Source organism: Rana temporaria, chromosome 8 (genome assembly GCF_905171775.1).
Source record: "Rana temporaria chromosome 8, aRanTem1.1, whole genome shotgun sequence".
In the NCBI taxonomy this organism is placed as follows: Eukaryota; Metazoa; Chordata; class Amphibia; order Anura; family Ranidae; genus Rana; species Rana temporaria.
The window spans coordinates 89,165,789-89,186,284 of record NC_053496.1 but is presented as its reverse complement, the minus strand read 5'-3'; the positions used below and the strand labels follow the sequence as shown (position 1 = coordinate 89,186,284).

At 44.0% G+C, this 20,496-nt stretch overlaps 1 protein-coding gene across 1 annotated transcript in view; it reads left to right on the top strand.

The window, feature by feature from the left end:
• The window catches only part of LOC120947148 (hexokinase-1), an 86,280-nt gene that overhangs the window by 7,930 nt on the left and 57,854 nt on the right, over positions 1-20,496 (top strand). Inside the window, exon 2 of the mRNA XM_040362186.1 lies at positions 19,272-19,434. Within this exon, the coding sequence (XP_040218120.1) occupies positions 19,272-19,434 (163 nt within the window). The remainder of the gene's footprint in view (positions 1-19,271; positions 19,435-20,496) is intronic.

Sequence of the window (20,496 nt, the reverse complement as noted above, 5' to 3'; positions counted from 1 at the left end):
ACTTCCTACATCTAATTAATTTGATACTGTAAGGTTCAGTTTCATCGTGTATGTAAGAAGTTCCACAGAAGGGCACATGGTGTATGTGTTAAAGGGCACTGCTAAGCCTAAGGAAAGGATTGCAGGCAATGGAATATTTTCTAGCACAAGCTGAACCTTTCCTTATACCTACTACTTCCGTCTCCCATCTCATGAACTGACTTTCTTGGCTGCCATGATATTCTAAGGCCTCGTACACACGACCCTTTTCCTCGACAGAATCCATCAAGAAACTTGGTGGGAGAGCTTTTTTGCCGAGGAAAACGGTCGTGTGTATGTTTTTCATCGAGGAAACTGTCGAGGAACTCGATGAGAAAAAAAGAGAACTAGTTTTCTTTTTCCTCAACGGGAGTCTCAATTTCCTCGTCGTGTTCCTCGTCGGGCTGGTTTTCGACGAGAAACACGTTTGTGTGTATGCTAAGAAACCCGCGCATGCTCAGAAAAAAGTATGAGACAGGAGCGCACCTTCGGTAAAAGTAGCGTTTGTAATGGAGTCTGAAAAGTGCAAATACGCAGTAACATGAGATTAGTAAAAGCAGCCCCAAGGGTTGTGCCAGTGAAATCGAACTTCCCCTGCCGTAGTACGTGTTGTACGTCACCGCGTTTGAGAACGAGGAGATTTGGTCTTGACAGTGTGTACGCAAAGAAAGCTTGTCGAGTTCCTCCACAAGCCTGACAAGGAACTCGTCGAGGAAAACGATGTTTCATTTACGACGAGTTCCTCGGTCGTGTGTACGAGGCCTGAATCCTATTATGCATTGTTCTTTATCAAATGATCTGAACGTGAAGTGCCTTATGCACCAGTGAGTTCTTACTCAGACCTGTGGTTGGGATTTTTCCTCCAATGAGTATTTTACCTGTTCAGAAAGTTTGCATCTGATTAACGGCTGCCACACTGATGCGAGTTCATAACGAATGTGATGCGTCAAAAACATTCTAAATTCGCATGTCATCCATAAAGTCATTTGTTTTCAATGACGGTCGTTCACATACATGCGTTGCGATTCCTCTATGAATGCGATGCGATAAAAAAAAAAGGGTCTTGTGCGAGTTTACAGCGTTGCTTTGCGAATTTAGTCTCCATAGAAATCAATGTAAATCGTTCTGGAATCGCATTGATGGTTCACATATGTGTGAATTCCACCACACTAATCTCCACAGAAACCAGGAAGTACACAGGAAGTTAATACCTTTTTTTTTATTTTTTTTTATTTTTTTTACATTATGATTCCATTGGCTAGAACATCAATCGCAGCTATGTCCAACTCCTGAAATTTGCAGTAAAATTAGCTGTAAATTCGCACCTCACACAGGTGAACCGAGCCTAATACACAAGTTCCTGAAATACATTTACCAAGCATAGATACACCACTCTTCATGTAGCAATAGTAGTAGTAGTAGCACTAATAATGGGAAATTGCTTATTTGTATATAGAATTTTTCTTCCAGAAGCACATTTGTGAGGTCAGGCACTGATGTTAAATGAGAAGGCCTGGCTCACAGTCTCCACTCCAATTCATTCCAAAGGCGTTCTGTCAGGTTAAGGTCATGACCTTGTTTGTGCACTTGTGCGCAGTCAAGTTGGAATAGGAAGGAGCCATCCCCAAACTGTTCACACAAAGAAGGGAGCATGAAACTGTCCAAAATGTCCTGGTATGCTGACACCTCTCTTCAATGGAACTAAGGGGCCAGACCTAACCCCTGAAAAACAACCCCACGCCATAATCCCCCCATCCACCAAATAATTTGGACCAGTGCACAAAGCAAGGTCCATAAAGACATGGATGAGCCAGTTTGGGGTGGAGGAACTTCACTGGCCTATGCAGAGTCCTGACCTTAAACTGATAGAACACCTTTGGGATGAATTAGAGCAGAGACTGCGAGCCAGAACTTCTCATACAACCTCAGTGCTGGGGGGATATCTGGGGTGTAGAGGGGTCAGAGTGCTGGCGGGATATCTGGGGTGTAGAGGGGTCAGAGTGCTTGGGAATATCTAGGGTGTAGAGGGGTCAGAGTGATGGAGGGATATCTGGGGTGTAGAGGGGTCAGAGTGTAGGGGGATATCTGGGGTGTAGAGGGGTCAGAGTGCTGGGGGGATATCTGGGGTGTAGAGGGGTCAGAGTGCTTGGGAATATCTAGGGTGTAGAGGGGTCAGAGTGATGGAGGGATATCTGGGGTGTAGAGGGGTCAGAGTGTAGGGGGATATCTGGGGTGTAGAGGGGTCAGAGTGCTGGGGGGATATCTAGGGTGTAGAGGGGTCAGAGTGATGGAGGGATATCTGGGGTGTAGAGGGGTCAGAGTGTAGGGGGATATCTGGGGTGTAGAGGGATCAGAGTCCTGGGGGGATATCTGGTCTGTTTACCTGCGCTGTCTCCATTGTAGGGGCCCTAGAGCATTACTTTGCCCAGGGGCTTATGATGATATTAAGACGGCCCTGGGTGTACTCACTTTTGTTGCCAGCGGTTTAGACATTAATGACTGTGTGGTGAGTTCTTTGAGGGGACAGCAAGTTTATACAAGCTGTACACTCACTACTTTACATTGTAATAAAGTGTAATTTCTTCAGTGTTGTCACATGAAAAGATATAAAAATTTTCAAAAATGTGAGGGATGTTCTCACTTTTGTGAGATACTGTATATACACACACACACACACACACACACACACTATTGTCAAAAGTATTGGGACTAAGGACTGCCTTTACAAGCACATGAACTTTAGTGGTGTCTTAGTCCGTAGGGGAAAGAATGTGAGGGGTGTACTCACTTTTGTGAGATACTGTATGTATGTATATATATATATATACACACACACACACACAATATATCTATCTTTTTGTTACTTTATGATGCAATATTATTACACTTAGTGCTTTTACTATTGTACTGTAACCGTAGAAACAGATTGAAGTGACAAACAAGCAGATATGCCAAACCTCATGGGAAATATGCATGCAATGCATTGATGCTTCGTGTGACTGGCCTTACACTATAATCAATTGTGTTGTAATTATACTGTCTATTTTTAGATAGAAGCTAGGGGGTTCCTAAACATCAAACAGGTAATGATATAAGCAATAGTATGACCTGAAAATGTCTGTTTCCCAAAACCGAGGCATACAGTATGCTGTCACAGTTGCCTGTGTTCTGTGAAGCCATCAAATGGCTGGTGTGATAACTGATCACATGCAGCACCATGACAACAAACAGAGGCTAAAATGGCGGCTTCCATGGCTGTAAAGGATAGGAGGGTTTTGTTCCACAGTATCTCGGCACTGCTGATCAATGCAAAATGATCAATAATTTTTAATCCTGGATGATCAACATAGTTTGGTTGAATCGGATCTAAATCAATTGGAATTAAAGTTGTGGCTATTCGATTGATTTCAGATTTGATCATTCTGATTGAATTGCACAGCGATTGGATAATAAAACCGGACTGTGTGTGGCCACCATACCATTGTAGTGTTCAGGGAACAATAGAGGCAGACATAAGGCAGATGCAGCCTCTGGTCCTTTGTTCTAGAAACCTTTTGTGAATTGGGACTCCTCAGGCCCTGAAGGTCAACTTGACAGCAAGGCAATTAGCTTTTAAAAAAAAAAGAATTTAGCAATGCAAATATTGTCTTTACAGGTAATGTCTCTCCCTGCTACTACAGCTATACACACAGGAGGCCGTGATGTAGGGATTGTAGAGATCACTGCAGGCTGGATATATGTTGGCTATCCGTCTAAGAATGTACTATTGCTGGGGCCTTTGATCAGTGTAACCATTGGAGCCCGCACCTCTGTCACTGAGATGTTACTTCACTGTGTGTAATGTCAGCACATTCTGCATGGGGATGTCGTTTTGTTAGGGCACCCCCCAACCCATTGATACCAACTGTCACTGCTTCACCTGCCTATCTGCTAATTTACTGGGGAGCTGAGAAATACCTGGAATGTCCAAGAATAAAACACGTGACCTTCTCCTCCTACTCCCAGGATGTAGTGCTTGGGTCTGAATGGCCAACCAACAGCTCAAACACTGCCACGTGGGGGAGAGAGGAAGATCAATAATCATCTGTAAGCTCTGAAACTGATCAATACAGAGCTTACACCAACTGCTGAATGGAGGTAAGGTAAGTAGCCATAGGTGTGTGCAGCCTTTGGCATTAGGGTGTGCACCCCAAAGCTCAAACACACTCTACCGATCACTCACAATGTTTATTCAGAAAGGGAAGGGGGCGGCAAATGGCATATTTACTGGCCCCCTTCCCCTCACTCATCCTAAAACATCCGCAGCAACAACCGGTGGGAGAGGAGGGAAGCTGGCAGTGATGTGGCGGGAAGGAGGTGGAGCCAGGTCAGTAGGGGGAATCTGTTCTGCACAGGGTGATTAGGGTGTGCCTGGGCACACCTGGCACACCCTGTGTGCTCACAATGCGGTGGGGTGCCCTATTAAGAGAATCAATTTGTTCTAAGTAAGCAAAGTGACAGATTCTCTTTAAAACATGCAGACAATGTACTGGCCAAGATAGTGTTAAAAGCAAAGTCCACCTTATTGACCACTTATTTAGAGTGTAACATGAAATATGGCCATAGTCCACAATCCACAGTCCCCCACTTCCAAACCGCTCATCCCCACCTACTGAATCCAGGGTTCTCCTTGCTGCAGGTACATCTGCACCATCCGTTCTCGGAGATCTTTGAATTGAGAGACTACAAGTCCCATCTTCTACCACAGCAGACAAAAGCCCTGTACACACGATCGGTTTGTCCGATGAAAACAGACCGATGGACTGTTTTCATCGGTTAAACCGATCGTGTGTGGGCCCCATCGGTTTCTTTTCCATCGGTTAAAAAAAATAGAGCATGTTTTAAATTTTTCCTATGGATAAAAAACCGATAGAAAAAACTGATCGTCTGTGTGGAAGTCCATCGGTCAAAAATCCACGCATGCTCAGAATCAAGTCGACGCATGCTCGGAAGCATTTAACTTCATTTTTCTCAGCACGTCGTAGTGTTTTACGTCACCGCGTTTGGACACGATCGGATTTTTGACCGATGGTGTGAAGGCAAGACTGATGAAAGTCAGCTTCATCGGATATCTGATGAAAAAATCCATCGGATTAGATTCCATCAGATATCCGATCGTGTGTACAGGGCTAAACTCAATGATCTTAGTGGAGCACACGGGTGGTGACATCGCCACAGTCGTCGTCCATTGATAGTTCCTCCAGCCCCATAACTGAAGGTCTGTACCTGTGCATGGAGTTCAGGTTACAGTTAGGGATCTGATTTATCACATTCAATAACAGCACAGCTGTCAAGGTGTTTAACCACTTCAGCTCCGGAAGGTTTTACCCCCTTAATGACCAGACCATTTTTTGCGATACAGCACTGCGCGGTCGTGCGACGCTGTGCCCAACAAAAAAATTGTCCTTTTTCCCCCCACAAATAGAGCTTTCTTTTGGTGGTGTTTGATCACCTCTGCGGTTTTTATTTTGTGCGCTATAAACAAAAAAAGAGCGACAATTTAAAAAGAACAAAACAATATTTTTTCACTTTCTGCTATAAAACACATCCAATACAAATATGTAAAAGAAAAAGGAAATTATTCATCAATTTAGGCCAATATGTATTCTGCTACATATTTTTGGTAACAAAAAAAATCCCAATTAGCGTATATTGATTGGTTTGTGCAAAAGTTATCGCGTCTACAAACTATGGGATAATTTTATGTCATTTTTACTAGTAATGCCGGTGATCAGCCATTTAATTTAGCAGGATTACGACATTGTGGCAGACAAATTGAACACAAGTAAACTTTTTGAGGACCAGTGACACTAATACAGTGCTAAAAAAAATGCACTATCACTGTATAAATAACACTGGCAGGAAAGGGGTTAACAGGGGCGATCAAAGGGTTAAGTGTGCTCCTAGGGAGTGATTTCTAACTGTGTGGGGGTTGGACTGACTAGAGGAAGAGATACATTTGTGTTCCTGCCCTGCCGCAGTCTATGTGCGGTCCAGAAGCCGTTAAAGTTGGAGTAAACCCTCCTATCATTTTCAGCCAAGAAAGCCGCCATCTTGGCCTGTGTTTGATCTTCAACTGCAAAGATGCTGCACATGTGATACGTTATGACATCAGCCATTGGATGGTTTGACAGTTTGGTTGAGAGCACATCCAATATGACAGTTTTCAAGGCACCCCAACAGGTCATGTTTTCAGGCTTTCCATTATTTTTCACAGGTGATTCGGTCAGTTTCACTGCCTTAGCAATTACCACAGCTGCTTCATCCGATGGGAAATCCTAAAAACATGACCTGTTGGGGCGCCTTGAGGGCTGGAGTTGAGAAACACTGATCTAGAGTGCCGAAGTTGCCCACTTCTCCTCTATAAAATGAATTTACTCTGCCACATATGTTTTGAATTGATCCCGTTAGCCCTCCATTATCCACTTCCCGACCGCCGCATGTACATTTACGTCATTGGCACGGACAGGCACATCATACGTGCCTGCCTAGATGTGGGTCGGGGGTCCGATCGGGACCCCCCCCCGGTACTTGCGGCGGTCGGATTCCCTCGGGAAGCGATCCGGGACGACGGCGCGGCTATTCGTTTATAGCCGCTCCGTCGCGATCGTTCCCCGGAGCTGAAGAACGGGGAGAGCCGTATGTAAACACGGCTTCCCCGTGCTTCACTGTGGCGGCGTATCGATCGAGTGATCCCTTTTATAGGGAGACTCGATCGATGACGTCAGTCCTACAGCCACACCCCCCTACAGTTGTAAACACACACTAAGTGAACACTTACTCCTACAGCGCCACCTGTGGTTAACTCCCAAACTGCAACTGTCATTTTCACAATAAACAATGCAATTTAATTTATTTAAATGCATTTTTTGCTGTGAAAATGACAATGGTCCCAAAAATGTGTCAAAAGTGTCCGCCATAATGTCGCAGTCACGAAAAAAATCGCTGATCGCCGCCATTAGTAGTAAAAAAAATAATAATTAATAAAAATGCAATAAAACTATCCCCTATTTTGTAAACGCTATAAATTTTGCGCAAACCAATCGATAAACGCTTATTGCGATTTTTTTTTTTTTACCAAAAATAGGTAGACGAATACGTATCGGCCTAAACTGAGGAAAAAAAATGTTTTAGATATGTTTTTGGGGGATATTTATTATAGCAAAAAGTAAAAAATATTGCATTTTTTTCAAAATTGTCGCACTATTTTTGTTTATAGCACAAAAAATAAAAACCGCCAAGGTGATCAAATACCACCAAAAGAAAGCTCTATTTGTGGGGAAAAAAGGACGCCAATTTTGTTTGGGAGCCACGTCGCACGACCGTGCAATTTTCTGTTAAAGCGACGCAGTGCCGAATTGTAAAAAACCCCTTGGGTCATTTAGCAGCATATTGGTCCGGTCCTTAAGTGGTTATACTACCACTCTGGGCATGTGCAGACTGCCGGCGTCTCAGGATTCTTATAGTCTGTGTAATGAAGATAAGAAGCGCTCCTCTGGGAGTGGTGATCATACAACACCTGTCAGGACATGCCAACCCGATAGACTTCTTTTTTCCTTGTGTACATTAGAGCATTATTACCTATAGACAGGGTAATTGTTACTTACTCTTGAATATATAGTATCAGGCGACTGCTGACTAAAGTTTATGGGTAAATTCTGTGGTAAAATGCCCTCCCAGCCCCCATCTTGAGCATTCTGGGTTTTAATAAATACGTTATTGGAAAAAATAGGAATGTAATTCTTGTCATGCAGAAAATGTAGCTCTGGTTTACTACAAGAAATAACCATCTGCCCAGGCATTTTGTCAGGTGACCTCAACTGAAGAGCCGTGTAAAGACTGATGTTCAAGGGGTTGTAAAGGTTCTTTTTTATTTTCTAAATAGGTTCCTTTAAGCTAGTGCATTGTTGGTTCACTTACCTTTTTCCTTCGATTTCCCTTCTAAATGTTTTTTTTTCTTTGTCTGAATCTCTCACTTCCTGTTTCTCCTCAGTAAGCTTGCCCCCATCATCCGAGCCATTCTGTCTGGGGGTTAGTCAGCCAGAACAGTTTACTGAACAGCTTACTGAGGAGAAACAGGAAGTGAGAAATTCAGACAAAGAAAAAAAACATTTAGAAGGGAAATCGATGGAAAAGGTAAGTGAACCAACAATGCACTAGCTTAAAGGAACCAATTTAGAAAATACAAAATTTACTTTTACAACCCCTTTCAGGCAGATTTGCTAAATTCTGATCTTCCCCTTTATCTGAGATCACGTGAGCAAATGCGTATGCCAGGGCTCGACAATATCTGGGCGCCAGGTCGCAATTGCGACAATAATTTGTGACCTCGCGCCCGCCGGTAATTGAGGCCGCGGCTTTGCGGCCTACAAGGCACAGGATCCTGTGTCTCCGTGCGCCCCCACCTCCCCCGCTGCGCGATCGTGGCGGGCCCGCGACGGCCGATAATTGAGGCCGCGGCTTTGCGGCCTTGTGAAGTCCCAAGCTTCCTTCTGTGACCTGGCGCCATCTGGTGGTGGCCGTTGGCATTACAAGTAAAACAGCAGTTCTAATGTGTAATTTTTCAGTTCAGTTTTCACTGCCATCTCGAATTAGAAACCCCAAACATTATATATATTTTTTTTTATTCTAACACCCTAGAGAATAAAATGGCGATCGTTACAATACTTTCTGTAACGCCGTATTTGCGTAGCAGTCTTACAAGCGCACTTTTTTGGGGGAAAAAATACACTTTTTTTAAAAATAAAATAAGACAACAGTAAAGTTATCCCATTTTTTTTTTATATTGTTACGCCAAGTAAATTGATACCCAACATGTCACGCTTCAAAATTGTGTCCGCTCGTGGAATGCCGACAAACTTTTACCATTTAAAATCTCCCTAGGCAACGTTTAAACAATTCTACAGGTTGCATGTTTTGAGTTGCAGAGGAGGTCTAGAGCTAGCATTATTGCTCTCGCTCTAATAATCGCGGCGATACCTCACATGTGTGGTTTGAATACCGTTTACATATGCGGGCGTTACTCACGTATGTGTTCGCTTCTGCGTGCAAGCTCATCAGGACGGGGCACTTTTTTAGCTGGCTCCTAGATTCCAAGCAAATTTGTCAAACCCTGGCGTAGGCCGTTGGTCAGGTGACTGGTGGCCGTGAGAGCTGCATGCAGCATTTTTTTTTGAAGGGCAAGAGAAAATATTTTTACTAGACATCTACATAATATCATTTTCTATAGGATTTGGAGCTCATTTGCTGTGTGCAGGCTGCAGAATTGCAATGATATTGCTTATGGGGGTTCAGTATCCCTTCTTTGTATCTGAGCTCTGGGTTTTTCATACTGTGTGCCTCTCTGCTTGGCATGCACCATACGCAGTTTGCTGCTAACTCTGGGGCCCGGGGCCCTTATTCCTCTCCTTCACATTATGCAGCCTGAATATCATGAATCATTTATGTGAACCATCACTGGCGTCCTTGGGAACTGTACTTTGGCTATGACAGTGGCTGCTTTTAATAAATCAGTTTGGGGTTAAAAATAGTGTACTATATTCCTAGGGCATAGATGCATTACGTTCGGTTAGATTACTTATTTCTACCAATCACACTAAACAAATGTCATTTTGACTAATAATGAGAAAATAAAACGAAAGTTCATTAAAACAAAAATGAGGATGAGGGACAGGCGCTGAAGGGACAGGTCTTCCGTTGTGTGTCTTACGTAATAGCTTTACAAGAAAAAAAGCCGCGCCACAGATTTTAAAACATTAATGATAACAAACTCTGAAAGTATGATAAATGAAAGAAGTCCATATATATCATATAGAGACCGCTGTATAACAGTCCATGCAGGAGTGACCTTATCCCCTAAATAACTGGACATGTATTCTTGAGGGTTAATATACTGCAGGGATAAATCTTGCGATCCACACCACCAGGTGACATATAGGCAATGTAAGTGAACCCTCCACCGTAATATTAAGCAGCTTACCAGAAGGCAAGCAATACGATCAGTTGGCTGTAACCCAGCCACAGCCTTTGGCTCCTCAGGGATCCCGGATAGAGCAGGTTTGTCCCAGGTGTACGATAACAGCCAAATCCGACAGGTTCAATTAAAAATAAAAAGAGAGGCGCACATAGCGTAACTCCATAAAGTAACAATTTATTTAAAAAGATGAGATATACTCACAATAAGGATGATTTAAAACGGCGTGTACAATTTACAAACAAATGCCGGCCGGCATGTAAGGAGCCGCCCTCCTCAGCGTGGTGATGTCACTGACGTAGCCAACCTGACGCGTTTCGTCATTCACAGGACGTTATCAATGGGGGTAGGGCTTAGACAGTGAATCACCTTCATATAGAGCCGCCGCTCATTGTGAAAGGCGGCGCAATAGATCCAGAGACGCCATCTTAGATGTGGTAAATATGGCCATACTAGGCGGCGCGGCGTCACACCGCCAGGGCATTCTAAACAACTTTAAAAAATATGTATATTATTGGCTTCCCAAGAAGGGGTAAACCATAGTAAGAAAAATAGCTTACCACAGCGCTAAGGGCACTTTCACACTGGTTCGCTTCCAAACTGCCAGTAAAATGCCCATGCGTTGATGGACCATTTGCGGTGCGGTTTTTAACCACTTCAATACCAGGCACATTTCCGCCCCTTCCTGCCCAGGACAATTTGAACGCACTTTGAATGACAATTGCGCGGTCATGCAACACTGTACCCAAACTGGATTTTTAAAATTTTCTTCCCACAAATAGAGATTTATTGGCGGCACTGATAGATGGCACTGATGGTCACTGACAGACATATGGCACTAGTGGACACTAATAGATGGCACTGATGGGCAGCACAGATGATGAGGTACTGACAGGTGTTACTGCAGGGCACTGATTGGCACTGTGGTGGGCTCTGATTGGCACTCATGTGGGCACTGACAGACCTTATTGATGGGGGACTGCTTTCAGCTGTTGGCACCTGATTGGCAGCTGATGGGCACATCTGATGGGGGCTGTGATGATTATCAGCACAGATCCCCCCCCCCCTCTCACAGGGAGGGCCGCTGATTGCCTCCTCTGTTAGCGTGAGCCGAGAAATGCTATTTACCGGCACTTCCTGGTTCATGCGACGATCAGCTGTGATTGGTCACAGCTGATCAAGTGGTAAGAAGCCCCTGTCAGAGGTTCTTTACTACGATCAGAGATGCGGTGTGTCAGACTGACACGCTGTACTAGCGATCGCCATGCGCTCTGGCATGTTATCCTGCTGGACGTCATATGATGCCCAGTCAGGATAACAGAACCACCGATTGGCCGTCAATCTGCTATAGGCTGGGCGGGAAGTGATTAAAGGACATGTGACTCAAAAACTGTGCCAAAAATGCTTAGTGGGGGTGATTTTGAGGCGCTTCCCATTCATTTCAATGGAGAGGAGCATTTTTGGTGCTAATTTTTTTTTTTTTTTTTTTTAGCTCCCCCAAACATGGTCCAAAGATGCTGCAAGCAGGATTCTTTTTACTGCAATTGAAGCACACCGCCCCAGCGTGTAAACATTTATTGATTTTAAAGGGAAGCATTTTTCTTGAGCTTTTCATTCGCTTTTTTTTTTTTAACACAAAAGCTCTTCAGTGTGAAAGTGCCCTAAATGTAAGAAGAGAATTTATACCTAAATAATGTAATGGGAATATTTACCGGTAAATGACATTCACAGTCTTGTATGTAAAACTTCCCTTACCTGTGCAGAACCCATTTGGAATTCATAAAGACTGGCACAGGCAGATTTTGCGAAAGTGTCTTGTGTGCGTTCTAAAAGTGGTATGCTGTGCCACATTTAGATTGTATGCGAGACACTTGTGCAAAATCGGCCTGAGCCAGGTTCTTTCTCTGTACACCAAAGAGAGTTGGTTTTAATGAGCTCCACATGTGTCAGTGTTTTATTTTGAATTTGGCCCAGGCATTGCGCCACAATGTAAATGTGACACCTTTTAGAACTACCTGAATTTGGCAAACAAGTCGCTGTCAGAGCCAAAAGTGTTGCAAATGCTTCATACATTTGGTGCAACACATTAACGAGAAGAATTAGTGACAGAAAAATGGTGAAGCAGCTTTAATTAATTTGTGGCGTTATCATTTATTGTGGAGATTAGTGTAACCAGTTGTATAGTCAGCTGAGTCACACACAGGAAATAGGTTTCAACTTGATTGTTAAACAGGAAGTCCGCTTTCTGTAGTAATATACAGGAGTATTCTGTAATAGATACAACTTTATTGCGGATATACTTGTTTTTATAAGCCCTCAAAACTTTATTTTATTATTTTTGCACATTCTACTCATATTAGACAGTTGGTGTTTTGAGTTTATTGATTTTACAGAATATCAGTGTAAAAATGCATATTTATTATTTTATACAGGTATTTATATATTACCGTCAATTTACGCAATGCTTTAAATTTTTTATATATATATATATATATATATATATATATATATATATATATATATATATATATATATATATATATATATATATATATATATATATATATATATATATATATAATGTACATTTACATCAGTCCCTGCCCTCAAGGAGTCTACAGTCCCTAACTCACATTCACACATACTAAGACCAATTTAGACAGGAGCCAGTTAATATACCAACATGCCATTGACATGTAGATGGAAACCTACGCTTGCAAAAACAGTTCAGGTAGTGTCGTTATTTGGGTTCATAACAACAAGTGTAGCTGCCATAAATATACATATGTAAAAAATATTATTTGTCATGTATGGTTTACTTTAGGCAGTGAAACTGCTTCTGCTGAATAGTTGGTACCTCCAGTTGCCTTCACCCCAGATTCCTTAAAGCGGAGTTCCACCATAAAGTGGAACTTCGGCTCATCTGATTCCTTCCCCCCCTCCGGTGCCACAATTGGCACCTTTTGGGGGAGGGGGGACAGGATACCTGTCAGACAGGTATCCTTCCCCCACTTCCGGGAGTCCGACCGCAGCAGTGACATCACCGTGGGGCTCCCTCCTCCTCCTGCCCTGGCCACCGGGCTAAAAGGGGAGAGGAGCGGGCCTCGCACATGCGCAGAAGGGTTCCCGGCGTGAACCTGAAAGGCTACACTGCCGGGTTCCCTTACCAGCAATAGCGACGGCAGCACCCGACAGCTGATGGGAAACATCAGCTGTGGTGCCAACATCGAGGGACACCAGGACAGGTAAGTCTCCATTTATTAAAAGCCAGCAGCTGCAGTATGTAAACAGTGGCTCGGGTGGGGGCGTCCATAGCCTCCGAGTGTATGACTCGGCCCTGGTGCCCGCATCATTGGATTTGATTGACAGCAGCGGGAGCCAATGGCTGCGCTGCTATCAATCTATCCAATTAAGAACCAAGAAGCCGTGGAGAGCGACGCCCATGGAAATTCGGGGCTCAGGTAAGTAAAGGGGGGGAGGCTGGGGGGACCGGACACTGCAAGGTTTTTTCGCCTTAATAGCGCCTGCAAACCGCCCCAGTGTGAAAGGGGTCTAACACAGAATCCAAAAATCTGCATCTAAGGATTTTTTTTTTAAAAAGCCAAAAATGAAAAACGCCTGTAAACGAAACGTGGCTAAACGCGATTTGCTGCGTTTACAAGCTCTTATAGGCATTTGGCATTTCAAATGCCTCTGAACATCTGCCCTGAATGCTTTTGCGTTCCAAAAAATGCTTCTAAACTCAACTGCCTATAAACCACCCTGTGTACATGTACTGATCAGATAACATAGAGGAGAGTTCAGGGGCAGCTGAAAATAAACGCCCGACTGCTCCTAAAAACGTCCGTTTACCAGCAGCAATGTGTGTAAATTAAGTCTAAACAAGGAGGAAAAATAAAATATGATAAAAACTAATTATGCACATGCACTCATCTTTATGCATTTAAATACATCTAGACGCAAATATTTTACTGATCATTATGTAGGAAAACAAATCTGGAAAATACGTGTAATAACATAACATTTTTACAGCCATGTGAATGAGACCTTAAAAGGGTTGTAAAGGTAAACGTTTTTTCACCTTAATGCAGGGGTGCCCAACCTTTTGAAGAGTGAGGGCCACTTAAGCAACTTGGTAACCAGTCGCGGGCCACAATGAGCAGAGGGTGCGGATGACAGGTCACGGCTACTCTATAGGCCCTCTGATCCGCCCAGGTGAAAGGGGACAAATTCCCTCCTTTTTTTCGGATTGGAGGTAGGTGGGCGTAAACGGACATCTTGTCGCTCTATATCGGTGGATTAAGGGTCCCATTTGGTCGGGCTGATTGTGTAAAAAGAGCCTGAGGCCGCATACACACGGTCGGTCCAAACCGATAAAAACGGACTGAAGTTCAGTTTCATCGGTCCAAACCGACCGTGTACGGCCCATCGGTCTGTTGTCCTTCGGTTCAAAAATGGTTAGTACGCAAAAGCATTGGTTCAAAACCTGCGCATGCTCAGAATCAAGTCGACGCATGCTTGGAACCATTGAACTTCGTTTTTTTCAGCACGTCGTGTGTTTTACGTCACCGCGTTCTGACACGGGTTTGGAAACGATGGTGTGTACGCACATCAGACCATCGGTCTGCTTCAGCGGTGAACCGATGAAAACGGTCCGTCGGACCATTCTCATCGGATGGACCGACCGTGTGTACGCGGCCTAAGACTGCTTTCACACTGATGTGCTGCGATTTACCCACCCCGCGGGTGCAGCGTAGTGCACCTGTGTCTATCCTGCGGGTTAGCTGAACTTTGCCAAAAACTCCGTCTGTGGCAAAAGCCGGCGCTGTAGAGGACGCATCGGCTTATGGGGCTCTGCCCCACAGCCGCTTTCTTCCTCCACCACCAGCTTCATTCACATCACTTATGCTGCGGTATGGCGGGCCATTGGCTGGTGCTGCCGTCAATCACATTCAATGACGTGGCTCGCCAGGGGGTGGAGCCGAGTGATACAGTGAGCAGCTATGGCCGCCCGCTGTAGCACGCGAGTGCGCCCGCAAGAACTCATCACCATGCCAGCTCGCATGACAGTGAGTTCTTGCGAGGGGGAGCCGAGACGGCCGCTGAGGGACCCCAGAAAAAACAGGTTCGGAACCACTCTGTGCAAAACGAGCTGCACAGTGGAGGTAAGTATGACATGTTTGTTATTTAAAAAAAAATATATATATATATATATATATATATATATATATATATATATATAATTTCTTTACATACCCTTTAAGGACATTTTTCCATAATAAAGTTTCATAATGTACAAAAGTATGAAATGTACACACTTGAATATCTGTAAAAACTGCTGACATGTGATGACTGTGTAGGTTGTATAGAGAGAAGTGTACGCTTTTTTCTTTAATAGATTTTATAGTTCTCCAGTGCCGAATCCCCCCCTCCCCCACTATATATACAAACATTTCTTGCCTGTTCTGCTGCATTCTTTTCTGTAGAAAGCGGAAATGACTCCTAGAGGCTTAAATATCGGCACTGGTTCATATTACAGCAGCATTACACTGCATACGTCATTTCTTTCACCTGACCGTTTAACTGACTAAGTAAAAATGACATAAAAGGACTATCCTGCCAAAGTCATTATAAGCATTTTGTTATATACTGTATAATAGCAAGTTGTATTACAATCCCTAACTGCTTACACCGTAAATCTTCTTCTGATACACAGAGGCCCGGATTCACAAAGCACTTGCACCGACGTATCTCAAGATACACCACATAAGTGCAAATATGCGCCGTCGTATCTGTGCGCCGGACCCACAAACTAAGTTACGTCTAAAAATAGGCTTCATCCAGCCGACGTAACTTGCCTATGCCGGCGTAGCGTGGGCGCATATATAGGCTGGACGCATGTGGCGCTCCCATAGATTTTCTATTCAAATATGGAAATGAGTGAAATACGGCGATTCACGAACGTAAGTGCGCACGACGCAGGCTACGCGATGTGCGCGTAAGTTGTACGTCCAGCGTAAAGTTAAGCCCCATAAAGGATGTGTAACCCAGCAGCAGACATGCAAAGGTCTGCACCAAGGAATACAAGCCGGCGTATTTTACATAGTTTACATTGGACGTGAGTCTGGCTGGGCGTAGGATACGTTCATGGCGTAGGCAGTGATCCGGCGTATCTTAAGCAGTTGTCCCGACGTGGTTGTGAGCATGAGCAGGGGGATGCGTCCACGACACGACGCATGCGCAGTTCGTTAAACGTACTTGTCTGGCGCTCAGGCCATCATTTGCATGGGGTCACACCTCATTTGCATGGCTCAAGCCCTCTTCCACCTACGCCGACTTGCGCCTTCGAAACCCAGCGCAGTTTTGGCAGCATTGGCTTTGTGACTTCCATGCTTGCCTTTCTGCGCTGCGTCGGCGTAGCGTATATTATTTGCGCTACGGCGGCATAATGTGCGCCCGCTCTCTGTGAATCCGGGCCAGAGTGTACGTTTTTCCTCCCCCATCCCCTGGTCTCTTTTTGATCCTCCTTCCTACCACAGATGTCCTCTTTTCTTTCTCTTCTTTTTTTCATTTCTTGCTTTCTGCTTTCCCTTTTCTTTATTTTGCCACAGCTTCCTAACACAAACTAGATGTATATTTCTTTATTCGTCCAAATAGGCAGATTGGGTCAAGTTAGGCAGCCCGTTCAAAATGAGTGGGCTGTAAAATACCACAATGCCTAAAATGTTTGCTCCTTTGGTATTGTATCACAAAGCAATCTAGTTGGAGTACAGCATTGGTGTCGGTGACCGTAATATTAACTCTCAGTGGCAGTTATAATAACCCCCAGCATTGTTGTCGGAGGCAGCAATAACCCCCAGTATTGGTGTCAGTGGCAGCAATAACCCCCAGTATTGGTGTCAGTGGCAGCAATAACCCCCAGTATTGGTGTCAGTGGCAGCAATAACCCCCAGTATTGGTGTCAGTGGCAGCAATAACTCCAGCATTGGTGTGAGTAATATTAAGTGCCAGTGGCAGCAATAATAACCCGACAATTGGTATCTGTGGCAGTAAAATTACCCCCCCCTCCATGTTGGTGTCAGTGGCAGTAATAATAATGCCCAGGAATGGTGTCAGTGACCAGAATAATAATCCACAGCAGTAGTGTCAATGGCAGTAATAATAACCTCAGCATTTGGTGTCGGGGGCAGTAATATTATCCCCCAGTATTGGTGTCAGTGGCAGTAATAATAGCCCCCAGCATTGGTGTTGGATTCACTAATAACCCCCAGCATTGGTGTCGGAGGCAGTAATAATAACTTCCAGCATTGGTGTCTGTGGCAGTAATAATAACCCCCAGCATTGGTGTAGGAGGAAATAATAACCCCCAGTATTGGTGTCAGTGGCAGCAATAACCCCAGGATTGGTGTCAGTGGCAGTAATATTAACCCCCAGCATTGATGTCAGTGACAGTAATAATAGCCCCCAGCATTGGTGTCAGTGGCAGTAATAATAACCCCCAGAATTGATGTCAGTGACAGTAATAATAGCCCCAAGCATTGGTGTCAGAGGCAGTAATAATATCCCCCAGTATTGGTGCCAGTGGTAGTAATTATAACCCCCAGCATTGGTGTTGGAGTCACTAATAATTACTTCCAGCATTGGTGTCATTGGCACTGGCAGTAAAAATAACCCCCAACATTGGTGTAGGAGGAAATTATAATAACCCCCAGTATTGGTATCAGTGGCAGCAATAATAACCCCAGGATTGGTGTCAGTAATTTTAACCCTCAGTACTGGTGTCAGTGGCAATAATAATAACCCCCAGCATTGGTGTCAGAGGCAGTAATAATAACTTCCAGCATTGGTGTCAGTGGCACTAATAACCCTCGGCATTGGTGGCAATAATGATAACGCGGTGGCCAAAATAATAACCCCCAGGATTGGCAGTGAAATTTAACCCGCTCCCCCCCCCCCCCCCCCCCGCATTGGTGGTCAGTGGCAGTGAAAATTGACACCATCTCCCTGCAAATAAAAAAACAAATGTTAGTTTGAGTAAATGAATTCATTCACTACTTCTGCTCTGTTCAGTGATGATAAACCCATAGGGCAAGTCCCATCCTGCCTAAAAATACTTGGAATACTTTCCTGCTAATTCTTCAAATATCGTCCGTGAACTTTAAGTGGTTGCATAGTATTCATTAGTCAAAAATGTCAGCTTAAAAAAAAATTAAAAAAAATTAAGCTTTAGATTGTCAAATCAAAAACCTTCATGCTATTTTGGATATAGTGGGGAAGGATTAGAACAAATCTGTTTTTCCTTCTATCTGGGACTCGAGATTTATTCCTCTCTTTGTCCCTATTCACACTTGTGCAATTTTCCACATTTGGAACACGCACACGAGAAATCCCATTATTGTCTATAGGGCCAATGTGACACACTTCAGTACGAATTGGAAAATGCAGAGGGCTCTTCTATTGGTGCGACATATTTGGGCTTGTTTACTAAAGGAAAATCCACTTTGCCGCTACAAGTGCACTTGGAAGTGCAGTCGCTGTAGATCTGAGGGGGACATTCAAGGAAAATAAAAAACATCATTTTAGCTTGCACATGATTGCATAATAAAATCAGCAGAGCTTCCCCTCATTTCAGATCTACCCCTCAGATTTACAGCGACTGCACTTCCAGTGCAATTTCAGGTGCACTTGTAGTGCAAAGTGGATTTGCATTTCGTAAATAACCCCCATTGTGTGATTTCGGCCCAATAGGCTTCAGTGGGAGTGAATAAGAAAGCGCATTAAAAAACGGACACAGATCTCTCATCTGGCCTCTCCGCTCAGCTCAGCAGGGATCTACTGAGAAAAACTGGGGTTGGCCCATGTAAAAAGGCCCTTGGGCCTTATTGGAATCTTGGGATGCTTTCTGTATTTCTTCCAGATCTGTGCAGTAATCTAGGGGGGAGGGGGGGGGGGACTTGCTGAGCTTCTCCCACAGATCTGTTCTCTGCACAGGCTATACAGCACAACGATGATGTCACTGCTACTTTTGCAAGATGATATCTGGGTTTGTAAATATATTAGGTGAATGCAAAGCAGATTTATTTTCTTTGTGTCTGTTGAGGAATATTTTTAATCAAAAGTTTTTGTGCTGAGTGTTGATCTTTATTCATATATACAGTGCAATATACAATCTGAATTTGCTTATTATAAAATAATGTTTTGGTAGCAACCACACATATCAATTTTTACTTTTGCTTTGCAGATCGACAAGTATTTGTACGCAATGCGGCTCTCAGACGAAACCTTACTGGATATTATGTGTCGCTTCAAAAAGGAAATGGAAGATGGTCTGTCAAGGGACACAAACCCAACAGCAATTATCAAGATGCTTCCCACCTTTGTGAGATCCATTCCCGATGGGACAGGTATGTTCGGGGTGCGGGGGTATGCTCATTTTCGGGGAGCGGCCTGACGGCTTGTCATGAGCAGGCGGAGAGGCATTGAGGTCAGATCGGCCACACTTTCAGTTCAGGTTTTCTCCAGATTATGACTAAGCAGATTTGTGGGAGATTAATCTTTTTGTTTGGCCTCTGAGTTAGCCATTGTCAGGATCAGACTATTCGTAGAAGAAAAATCTTTTCCCTTCCTATAATGATAAAGGTGACAAGAAAACTTGATGGCTGTTCCCAGCCTCTCCCTAATATATGACAATTTTGGAGTCTTTTATGGCAGTGTGCAATAAAGCTAAAGTATAAAGGAACCAGGAAGCTCCAACCTTATCCATTGTTTATGTGCCCAATTTTATTACCCATAGGGTTTCATTGTACATTGTATGTTTTTTCCTCTGTTTATTATGTTTGTTGTGCCGCTTCATTTACGCTTTTTTTTTGCCATAAAGCTGAAAAGCCACATATACTTACCTCCGTTTGCTCTGTGTGATCCCACACAAGGTAGAAGCAGCATTTACTGATTCTTGGCATTGCTGTGCAATCAGTATAGGTTATTGTTATTATTATAATGTGTATGCATAGACTAGAAAAGCAGCAGCACGCCAAATTTAAATCGAATGTGCAATTTCTTTTTTCAGTAATAACATACATTTCTTTTCTTTAACCACTTCCGGACCGCCGCTTGCCGATATATGTCGGCTGTTTGAAGAGGGATATCTCTGTTATGGCAGCAGCATAATCCAAGTATCCTACTCTTCAGCCAGCGGTCCAGTTTCCGATAATAGTGGTCACTGCGGTGGATTCGCCACAAGATCACTTTTGTCGGCGGCGGGAGAGGCCCTCCCTCTCGCCGCTCTCCCGTGCCCAGGGCCGATCCGCCCTATAGGCTCACTATGCAAGTCGCTTAGGGCCCCCGCAAAGCTGCGGAGGGCCCCCAAATTACTAGAGGCCCCATCTTGTGAGAAGTAATTTTCGGCCCCTCACCCCGCTTCTCAACTCGCTGGCTGCATGGGAGAAGAGGTAAGGAGTCCTCACTTT